General features: G+C 39.7%; 1 protein-coding gene across 3 annotated transcripts in view; it reads left to right on the top strand.

Annotated features, from left to right (window-relative positions):
- The window catches only part of LOC133503079 (guanine nucleotide-binding protein subunit alpha-11-like), a 33767-nt gene extending 23564 nt beyond the window's left edge, over positions 1–10203 (top strand). For all 3 annotated transcript variants that reach the window (XM_061824222.1, XM_061824221.1, XM_061824220.1), the window contains 2 exons: positions 879–1032; positions 3786–10203. In XM_061824222.1, the coding sequence (XP_061680206.1) occupies positions 879–1032; positions 3786–3976 (345 nt within the window). In that variant the 3' untranslated portion in view covers positions 3977–10203. The remainder of the gene's footprint in view (positions 1–878; positions 1033–3785) is intronic.
- Positions 10204–12190: the final 1987 nt, after the last annotated feature.

Here is a 12190-nt window from a genome sequence, read left to right as displayed (position 1 = left end):
ATTGTACACTTACACAGCACCCCAGATGCATAATATTTGTGGCCTGACCGATATGGATTATTTATCTTTTTATTTAGTCCAGTGCCAAATCCCATATTTACCAGAGTTAAGATTCTAATAAGTGATTAATCGGCGTATCAATTCAGAAATATACAGTTGGGCATCACGAGGGGTGCAGCTGTAGAGCGTTGGCCTCACAGTTCTGAGGACTTCAGGTTCAAATCCTGGCCCCACCTATGTAGAGTTTGCATGTTCTCCATGTGCCTGCGTGGGGTTTCTCCGGGCACTCTGGTTTCCTCCCACATCACAAAAACATGCAACATTACAGTAATTTGCTTGAGCACTCCCGCTACCCTCGTGAGGATAAGCAGCTCAGAAAATGGATGTAATCGCAAAAATGCAGTAGACTGCTGCATATTTGCGATTCATCACTCATGGATTCACCTACTAGCAATGTAATTATCATGGGTGTCAATTATTCGCAGATTTTGTCTATTCATGGTTGAGCGTTGTTCCTACACCCCTTGAAAAGTGTGTGCGTGTCGCATTCACGTTACAACACATTTAAGGATTTGCTATTGTAAATACTGAGCTTATTTCACAATTCCGATGATCACCTTGGAGTCCCTCTTAGCCCTCCTCACAACACAGGATAATAACTCAGGATAATCTTTTAGAGAAGTCTGATAATCAGGCCTTTGAAGACTAATTGAAAATACACAAATTTTAAGGATTTTGTTGTTATGCGGTGCCTCCCACTTTAGTTTTTGTCAAAGTAAACCAAGCGTACTTTTGTAAAGTATGTGATGCTGTTTTGGGTTCCAGTTAAATGTTTTCTTGTTTTCCTCTCACTCTCCTAACCTTCTGTGGATGTTCAGAACCGCATGGAGGAGAGTAAAGCGCTGTTCAGGACCATCATCACATATCCTTGGTTTCAAAACTCCTCTGTCATCCTTTTCCTCAACAAGAGGGACCTGTTGGAGGAGAAGATTATGTACTCTCACTTGGTGGACTACTTCCCGGAGTTTGACGGTAGGTACTGCTTGCTTCATATTGATGATTGGTTTGACTGTGGAATCAAAGGGCATGCTGTTTGTCAATTTCTTGATTATTTGCGATTTTGGCACCTGTGTGCATTATAAAAGTTTTTTTTTTTTTATTTATTCTAAAAGAATACTTTTCTAGTGACGCGTGCAAAGATTAATTCATTTTATTTTTATCATAAAGAGACTCAGGCATGAGGATTTCGGCAAGTATGGTAACCAATCTTTCGGTTCCGTTGATTTTTGTCCTGGGAAACGGTGGTAAACAATTTTTCGGTTCCCATTGATAATGCTCATGGAAACCGGTTTTTACATGTACTTCAGAATAAAGCCTTAGCAGGCATGAGCATTTTGTCTTTTACGCTTAGCAACCGACATGTTTGACTAGCGTTTGAGTGACCCGGATATGAATAACTCGACCTTGTGCATGCGTAGCGCAGAAGCAGAAACCGGTGCTGTTTGTAAACCACACTGACAAAGCTGGGCGTTTTAATCATTAAAAATAAAGGGGTTCATGTAGGTTCGTTTTATACAGATTGTTGTATTTCGTTGAGAACTTGTTTTACATTCCACACATGGGCGAATTGTATTAAAAGTAAGCCCTGAGATCTGGGAAACGGACTTTTGGTTCCGTGTTTTCTCAGGCTGGGTAACAACACGGTAACGGAACGATCATTTCCGTGAAATGCTCATGCCTATGACTGTCTGGATAAACGACGACAAATTGTCCCAATCCCCATTACCTTTACTTGGAGAATAGCAAAGTAGAAGTAATATTATGGTTACAGTGAAATGACTTTTTAATTTTCAGATTATTTTACTCAAGTAACTTAACTTCATCCTCTTCATATTATGACATTCTTGTAACATGACTTTTAAGACTTTGTCATGATACTTAGACTTCATCCAAGTATTAGCGCCTTGTTTTTGTTTACAACTTTTGACTCTATGCATCAATAACAAATGTATCAACATTTTAATGACTTCATTTTATTCTGGAATGTAAACAAATCTAACAACCAATCTTTATAATATTACAATTTATTTCTTGTAATACTGTTTTAATTCCTGAACATTACAAACTTTCTTATAAAAACAAAGTTTTCATCGCACCACTACCACTTTATTCAATTTTGTGGCTTTTGTTTTATTGAAAAAAAAAGAAGCTCCATCTCCGTAATATTATTGTGATATTCTCTTAAAACTACTGCTTTATTCTTCTTACACTACACTTTATTCTTGAGATTAACTCTAAATTTTGCAACAGTTTTATCAGCCTGATCAGAATTAGATGATGATTTCCATTTGATCCTGATCGTCTTATCAGTTTGAATCTCATTTGGCGATCCAATCAATGACGTCATTTATCGGCTCCGCAAAAGACAATTACTCTGTCCTTCACAGTTATTTTTATTTAGTAGCCTAGCAAGCTAGTTTTACCACTCGTGGTGTGTGTAAACCTGCTGCCGTTCTTCTGAACATGTGATCTGACCAGATCAGTGAATTCTAACCTTTTTGTAGCCAAGGCACATACTTTACAATTGAAAAACTCTCACGAATACCAACAAATGACAATGTCACAAAAAGTACATACATTAATTGCTATATGTATGTACTGCCATCTAATAGAAGACGATTTGTTCTATCTGTCATTAGGCATCACTGGCATAAATAGATAAACACTGATACATCATAGCAAATATATATTTATTGGGCAGTTCAGTACACAATTACTGTAAATTCTGGCCTACATCGCGGACCGGATTATAAGCCTCACCGAGTACATTTGTAAAGGAAACATCTTTTGGTACATACATAAGCCGCACCTGTGTAAAAACCGCAGGGGCCCACATTGAAACACGAGATATTTACAAAGAAAGACAGTACACAGGAAGTTTTCAGTTATAATATGTTAACTTAATTCAGCAACAACACGGTAGCATGAACAGGGCTGGTTAAAAAAAAAAAAAAAAAAAAAACTTCCACGGTAGCTATACAGTAGCGACATGGTAGCACAGCGCTATCAGAGCCCATTTAAAAAAAAAAACATACCTAAATCACTGAGATGCGGCAGTAACAGCAGAAACATGCTAGCGCGGTGCTAACAAGGCCGGTTAAAACAAAAAAAATCTGTAAAAATCACCGAGACGTGGCAGTAACACAGCAGCCACATGCTAGCACAGCGCTAACAGGGCTGGTTTGGGGGGAAAAAAAAACCACCGGTAAAAATCACGGAGACACGGCAGTGACACTGCAGCAACACATGAGCACAGTGCTAACAGGGCCGGTTTAAAAAAAAAAAAAAAAGCATACCAGTAAAAGTCACTTCCTCAGCACATATAATCCACTGGTCTCACTCTTTCCTTTTCCACTCGAGTGCCTCCTTGCGGCTGTTAGAAAAATTTTTTACAAATTAGCCGCATCACCGCATAAGTCAGTCAGGGTTGAAAGCGTACGGGGGAAAAAGTCGCGGCTTATCGGCCGGAAATTACGGTATATACAGTAAATGAACAGGTCATATAATTAGACAAATTGCGCCATCTTGTGATCAGATCGGTGATCAGTTTTTAAACCCGCTGATTGTTTAGCGGCCCCAAAAATTCTGAACGTATCAAGCCTGATTGCAACTTTGTGACATTAGCTGCGCTACAGCTCTTGGTAGTAAGTTTTGCAAATAAAGTAGCAAAATGAACAGAAAGGACTACGAGTTAACATGATCTCCCTTGTTTTTTTTTTTGCCAGGCCCTCAGCGTGACCCGCTGGCAGGCCGCGAGTTCATCTTGAAGATGTTTGTGGACTTGAACCCAGACAGCGACAAGATCATCTACTCGCACTTCACGTGCGCCACCGACACGGAGAACATCCGCTTCGTCTTTGCCGCTGTCAAGGACACCATCCTGCAGCTCAACCTCAAAGAGTACAACCTGGTGTGAAGCGCTACGTGACACAAAGCGAAAGAGAGGGAGAGAGCAAGCCACACACACACACACACTCACACACATTGTATTATTTACTTTTAGACAAATACACATTTTGCATGGAACACAGTCATCAGCTTCGCTCCACGCTTTGCTATCTTTTTTCGGGGCTCTTGTTGCTCACCACAGTGTACACTCTTCACCTGAGCCGCTTTTTGGGGGGAATTCGTGGTTGAACCTACTATTTTATCAACAGCGCTTGCGTGTCGGAGGTTGGCCCGTGTTGAAGACTTTACCGTTTAAAGGGCTCTCTCCCTTCCTTTGTACGCCATACATGCTGTACACAGCAACAGTATGCTCACCTTAAGGAATAGAATATCTTTCGGTGTTAAAAGAGAACTCTCCCAATTCAGAGTACACTTGTTGAATGTAAATAGTTTTGCTTACACACAGTCAGATGACTTATCTACTTTTTGCCTACTTTGGAGTAACAGTGACTACATTCAGAGGATCGTGACCCTCCTACAGACCCCCCCCCCCGCGTTTTAAAGTGAACTCCGATTGAAATGACAAATACTTTTAAATTTACGACAAACATTTAAATTTGCACCTACTGAAATGCAGTGGTATAAATGTATAATTTACTCCTATAAATTCAGATTTTTTTCGACCATAATCTCTCTTTCTGCCATGTTTTAGTGTGCGCAAAGCATTCTGGGAAGGATGACGTGGATTGGCTGTTGCTCTCTGCGGAGCTACGCTAGCCACCTTCGAAAAACTTACATTATCAGTGAAAAGAGTTAAAGATGCCATACTGTGCTGCTTTTGGATGCAATTTCTATTCAGAACAGAATGCAAAAAGGAGATATGAATTTGTTGCTTTCTTCCGTTGGGCTGTGCTTGGAAGATTTGAGCTGCCCAAGGACAGCTGTCTTCTTGTCATTTCAGCCGAGATCGTTTTTTTTTTATTCTTTCCTCACAAGGAGCCTCAACGGCCGCATGACAAATAAAAGCTGAGCAAAAAGATGCGAAAGACAGCCGGTCTTGTTCATCCCCCTTTAGCAGTAGTTACAAAATACACCACTGAATATGACCAGCTCAGGTTTGTTCACAGCCATCATCTTCATTCTCATTTCTTGTCTTCCTCGCTGTCCTCATTTTCCTTTTCACGCTCTGGCTCGAAAAATGACTGTACGGCGTTCGTCGCTGCCAAGAGATGCTATGGTGGCTTCTGCTAAAAACACCGGGCGACGGTGACATCCCCCTTTTGACCTCACTACCGAATGCAGTGCGAAACAAAAACAATGGCGGCCTATGATGAAATTTGATTTCTTTTAAAAATATAAATCGGGAATTGATTATCGAAAGTTCTTATTCTTATGTAACTCAAGTCGAAAGGGATCATGTATGCCAAACGTCATTGGAATCGGAGTTCACTTTACTAAAATTTACCCTTTAAGAAGACAGACAGCACTACCACTACTTTTACTGCAAATCAATCCACTCTTGCCAATTAGACACCACGTTTCTTTTTTTTTTTTTTTTTTTTTTTTTTTTTGTAAATAGAAATATATTGCCAGTATTCCTTTGGTGCATGAGTGGATCTTGTCTGCCATGCAATTCTCTGGCCCTCAAGGCATATGGAATTATTGATTGTATACTTTTCTGTAAATAGGGGTTTCCTATTCCTCAAGTGATAGGGGTTTCAGAGGTTTGGTTAAATTCTGACCTTGTGAAGTTGAATTATTAATGCTTTTCCTTTTATGCCAAGTCCTCCACCCGCACACAAATGCAAATTCAATTTAGCGTCATCCATCCATCTGATGCTCACAGCGAATCAAATAGCACGGAAAAATTACCAAACAAAAATGTCACAAAGCGCATGTGCCGAAAAGATCTTGTCTGGATTTACTTACAAGGTCCTTGATGCAATTATATACCCGTTGAGTTAAAAACACAAAAGACAATATTCAGATGTAAAAGAGGAAATTGCTCCAGTAAACAAGTTAATTCTATCTTCTGCCATCTAGTGGTAAATCAAATCATCCTGCCTGTCACTGTAGTTAGTGGCATAAATACAATGATCCGTTATTTGTAGAATATAAATACTGTAGTTATTTTTATACACTTGGATAATTTTCCAGTGGCTCAGTGGTTGGAATATGAGCAATCTGATAAACTCAAAAAGGAGTTTGTTGATTTATCCCATGGAAAATTGCAAAGTAACTTTCAGTGGCCGCTTTAAAGCAAACTGGCCGATTTTATTTTTTATTTTTTTTAAGGTTCACAACCACTATTCAAATGTGCAGGTGTTAGGTTGCCTACTGAATATGGATTTTCACCAGAGCAGAAATTAAACTTTTGAGATTGATAAGCCCTAATATGGTGATTTATTTGAACTGTTGGTGAGGAAACCAAGAAATTTCAATTTGACCTTTTTCCCACCCTCACCCTCAAAACCTCAGTGCAGCTTAAATGAAATTAGTTTTTATTTAATAATTTATTACAGAGTTTAAAAGCTTAAAAACATGAAATCCTCTTGAGGACTTTGTAACAACTGACAGGGAAAAGGTTCCCCTCAAGGCCCAAATGTACAGTCAACCCCTTATATTCACTCATCTAGTCGCTGTCACCTATTCCTTCTTTTCGTGCTCTGACCATAGCCATGTCTAATCTACCAGTATTTCGGTAGATGATATCTTGGGTCCACAGAACTCTGAGGTTAGTACAAGTACAATTACTGTTCTAATTGGAAAACAGCACTTTTCCGCCATGTTCTGGCATCTGTATGCAGTTACAAACCTTTTTGGGTGGATGTCACCGACTCGTTTCATCCACCAGGGGTTCACTGTACTGCTGAATCGTTTATGACGTGACAGTCCATTCTAACTTGTGATTGGTTTCCTTTTTCTTCTGACGCTAGAAGCTACAGTACATTCAACCCCCATGTGCACACCATTTCATGACCGTCATTATTAGTAATACTAGTAGAAGGAGCAGTAATGGTAGTTGTGCTGCCGGTTTGCTTTTCATTGAACTGGATTGCTTCAGTTATTATTTTTTTTCTATTCCTGTGATTGACTGGCACATTTGATTACTCAGAAGTAGTTCATTGACTTAGCTGTTTTTCCTCTGTAAGATCAGCGGGACCTCCTTGAGCTCGAGCGAGACTGGCTTTTATACTGCTGTAAAATACAGGAGCTATTTTAACGGAGACGGCGTTTTATCTTTCTACGTTCAGCCGTCTGTTTTTGAAAACGCTCGATGGTCGAAATGGCGGCGTTCGTCTCCATTTTCGGGTTCACGCTTTATGCAAAAATCAGAAAATGAAACAAAAAAAATAAAATTAAAAAAAAACACTTTTAGTGGTTTAATATTTACTGTCAGAGCATTCTTGAATTTTTGTAATTTTAAAGCAGAATATGTTGACAGTTGGTACCAATCCCATATCGTGTGTCTCTTGACGTTCTCCCCTTTTTCTCTAGAGCGGGGTTCCCCTAAACCGACCCTTGGGTCAGATATTTTTCTCTCATTAAGCAGGCACATTATTTCTCTGTAAAGGGCTTTTTGATTCTTTGTAGTGTGTTTCTGATCTGGTTCTGTGTACAGTGCAGTATGGCAGTGATGTATTTTAGTGGGAGGGGGTCGGGAGGCAGCAACCTTTTCAATTTTGACTCGATCCAATTGGGGAGGCCCTTCTCTATAGCGCTTCATTTCGCAATGTAATTTAAGTTGGTCGCCATTACAAGGGCTACGACAAGCAGCTTTGGGTGGTAATAGTGCTATATGATTGATGTGGGGGCCGGGGCGGGTGTTGGGGGCGCGTCTAAACCACAGAAGCCTAGATATGACATTCCTGGTGGCTTTTTCTTTTTTTCACATTTTGCCTTTTTACAAGACAAAAAAAAAGCATCTCACGTGTTTTTCCCTCTGAATTTTGTCCCCTTTTCTAACATTTCCACACAGTCACGGTCATTGCTGCTTAAAACTTCTCTCAGTTTTGAAGGTTCCAGTTTGTCTGAAAAATGCAAGCAAGCGTCCTCATTAAAGTCAGAAGAAGGTCGAGGTGTCCCTCCTTTTGTATAACAGTGTTTCGACCACCTTCGTTGAGCCGAGACACACAGTTACATATTTTACATAAGTAAATCTCACAACATTCCATCCGACCGAATTTCACAAAATGTATAAAGTGGAGTAATGATTGTGTTATTACAGAAGAGCATTTAATTATTCTACCTATCACTGTACATTGCTGGCATTGATACATAACCTGTTTTTCAGTGAATAAATTTTTGACCGTTCAAGTAAAATTGGATAATTTCCTGGGATACGTGTTCCATGCTTTCATGCAACACTTATGTGCAAAGGTATTGAGAATCATAATTCTATAGAGGATGTCAAAATCACCCCAAAATGAAAATGATATATACTGTATTTCCTCAATTTTACTAGACAAATACCTGTCAAATGGGAAAAGAGTAACAGTCATTTATTAAAAGGTGTAATGGTATGCTGCAAAATCTGGTTTTGTTACTATTCATGAAAAAAAAGCCCAAAGAATAATAATTGTAACCGATTTAATATGAAACCAAAAAATCAGACTAATAGCAGAAAGGTCTCATTAAATATTACAAATAAAATGTCCATTCCATCCATGCATCCACTTTCTTCACCGCTTAGCTTCACTAGAGTGTTCACATCAATAGAAAGATCTATCCATTCATTACCTGAGCCGCCTATCCTCACAAGGCTCGCAGGAGTGCTGGAGCCTCCCCCAGCTGTCTTCGGGCAGGAGGCGGGGTACACCCTGAACTGGTTGCCAGCCAATTGCATGGCACAAATCACACGATCACATCCAGGGGCTAATTTAGAGTCTCGAATCAATGCATGTTTTGGGGATGTAGGAGGAAACAGGAGTGCCCGGAGGAAAACCACGCAGGGGAGAACATGTAAACTCCACACAGGTGGGGCTGGGATTTGAACACCGGTCCCCAGAACTGTGAGGCATACGCTCTTCAATAGGAACATATATTGGTAATTGCTAGTAGTAAATCTTCCACTAAAAGGTTCTTACAATAATACACAGAATTTTTTTTTTTTTTTTTTTTTTTTAAAATACACAATTCCAAAAAAGTGCCACAGTAGCAATTATTACATTTCTTTTTGCTTTGGTTCCATTACAAGAGCTCGTGTGAGACAGTTTAAATGTATATGAAAGTCGTTTGTACCACGTTCAGGTTTCTGTTTCACGCTAATATTTATGCTCCTGTGATGCTGTTTCAAATAAGTTAACGAATTGGACTCATTGCCAAAAGCATCTTGCGAGCCAAAGGCTCCGCTTCGCTGTTTGTTTACAGAGGAGATTATACACTTCCTGTCCCTTAGCACTTCTATACCATACACAGTATCTGGAAATGGGAATACACTGTACAGTTACACCCGTAGTACTTTTTTCTGTTCACACAAAGAATCGAGCTGTTGCTAACCAAAACGGCAACACCTGCTGAGTCACACAGCCTCATAGAGGAATACAAAGAGAGATTTCAGGGACAGTGCCAAGCAAAAATACTATCACTAGTATTTTCAAGTCAACTTTTTGTTCCATTGAAGTATGTTTGTAATGGCTTTGTAAGAAAATAAAAAAATGCTAATAATAAATGAATTGAGATGTGAAGCTACTGAAATGGCTGTCAAATTCTTGAAATGAATGAGACTTCTACCCCTCCACCGTCTCGCCCCCCTCTTTATCGGACTGAGTCGTCTCCAAGGATCAGAGAGTACTGAAAGGACTTGATACTGCGCCCCCCCCTCCCCCCAAAAAAAAGGCTTTTGCTTTCATTTGCTCCTGATTATTAACAGTTACGTCCAGGTCCGATCATTTTTGTAAGGAGGACAAGCTTTTCAATGTGTAAATTTTACGATGACTTATGATTATTTTTTTGTTTTTTTCAACAACTTTGTGTAGTGGTGTACAAATTGAAAGTAATGTATTTTCTTTTTTTTTTTTTTAAAGTACAGTATGCCAAATGTAAATTTTGTACAATGTGTGCCAATCCCCTTTCTTTGTAAAGCCAGACTCTTGATTTAATACTTAAGTGCCAATGTTGTGAGAAAAGGGGAGTGGGGTGGAGGTTGGGGGGATTCAGGCCCTGTGAATTTTCATGGTCCACTTTTTGAAAAGAAATATTCTAAATATGTGATAATTAACAAATGTATTCTTTATTTAAGCTTGATCTGCTGTTTTTAACTGCATGTGTTTGTCGGGAGGGGAGGGTGACGTCATGCCAGCCATGACCTCACCGTTGGGGTTGTACTTATTATGGACTTGTTGAGTTACAGTATTTTAGCCATATTTCTCTCATTTTTTTTTTTTTAGTTTCATTTCAACCACTGTTGCCTGAACCTCATTTTAACATAAAAACAACTTTCATAGCCTTCTCCTTTTCAATGTTTTCAATTGGAATAAAAATTATTCCTATATTCACCTACATTGATTTCTTCTGTGCTTTTTCATTTCCGTTACACACACTTTAATTACATTGATCCGACGTTTTAATACTTACACCAGTTTACGTTGCAATTTTTTTTATTAATTAACCATTTAACTTTGTACGATGTCTGGGTAAACACCAGATAAATGCCATAAACTGTTTGCCAGCAAATAGAGCTCGTGCACCTATGTCATAAAATCACGTGACTTTTGTTTAGCTCGCCAAATTGCCGGTCAAGCTAAGCATTGCTCGACGCTAAGTCGGTTGGGGACGACACGGAAATGTCTTGTAGCACGACGCCCAGAGTCTTGTCCAACAACGTCAGACATTTAGAAGGTGAAAATAAATGACAGTACATGGAAATATTGGCTAAACTCTGCATAGAGGACCCATATTTAAAGCCGAAATCAATGTTTTCGCGGATAATAAATTGGACTGTTAATTCGCTTCCGCTTGTCTTGGACAACTGGATATACACATGGATCCGCTGTGTAAGTCGTCAAGATTTACACGGAAAAGTTTGAAAGCGTATAAAAGTCTGGACGCAAACAAATATTTGTTGCTGGATCTGTTCTCATCATAAATAAATGAATCCCACAGGTTTTGATGGCTTGTGAACGCGGAAGAGTGTTCGGCGACACGTTAACCTTTGCTGGAATCCATTGATCTTTTAAGCTAGTATTCAATACAAATATTTAAATAAATGACCCCTGGTTTTACACAAACTCGCATTCATTAACTGTGATTGGGGGGAAAAAAAGACAGTCGTCTCCATGGAATGTACATGGAAGCGATTGGGGTCACGCTTAACCTCCGTAAACTTCTGTGACAGGTTTTTTTTTTTTTTTTAACAACACACATTATTCTGAAATGTTCCAATTTGGCATTATAAATACTTTTTTTGCCATTTTATATTGAGAAGAATAATTCCTACCTGAAATTAAGCGATCGCTACACAGGCGTGTTTGCATTTTGGTTGGGCACCATCCATCATGTTTAATTGCCGAAATCCATCAATATTTTCTGGTCTTTTCACCTGGTATTCCATAGAATTATCTTTTTGAAAATCTGTCTCGTCTACTGTGACAACCAACAGTACAACAGGTCTCGGGTATTGTAAATATTCTCCGGTTCAATGTCTCCCACAATGTCGAGCAGCTCTGTTTGACCGGCAAGATGGCGCCGTGAAAATTGTGACGTCACATGCACGAGCTCTATTGCAGGGCACATGGGGACAGACAACAGTCGCACTCACAATCACACTTCAGGGCAATTTAGAATCTCCAATTAATGCACATTTTGGGCATGTGGGAGGAAACTCACACCATATTGGCTGCATCTCCTGTCCGTGACATCACACTGGGACATTCGCCATTAAAAACATGCTTTGCCACCTACTATGGGAGACGAACACGCCCCTTCTGACACGGAAGCTCTTTTCGAAAAAGAGAACATCTCACAACCGAGTGAAGTTACCGGGGCAATATAACCCGATTGTTTCGAGCCATATTTAGATGATATCCACATTACTTCTAACAACAGACTCCCAGACAGTATGTATGAGCCGGACGAAGGTGTGCTCGCCCACAAGGCACGGCTTGGCCGGCAGCTCGTCCGCCCATCTACTATGAGACATGGAATCTCTTTTCAAAGAAGAGAACATCTCACAATCGAGTGAAGTGTCCTGGGCACTATTACCCTCTTGTTTCGAGCCATGTTTAGATGATATGCGGATCAC

The sequence above is a fragment of the Syngnathoides biaculeatus genome, chromosome 7 (assembly GCF_019802595.1).
Source record: "Syngnathoides biaculeatus isolate LvHL_M chromosome 7, ASM1980259v1, whole genome shotgun sequence".
NCBI lineage: Eukaryota > Metazoa > Chordata > Actinopteri > Syngnathiformes > Syngnathidae > Syngnathoides > Syngnathoides biaculeatus.
This window is presented reverse-complemented; position numbering and strand designations above follow the sequence as displayed.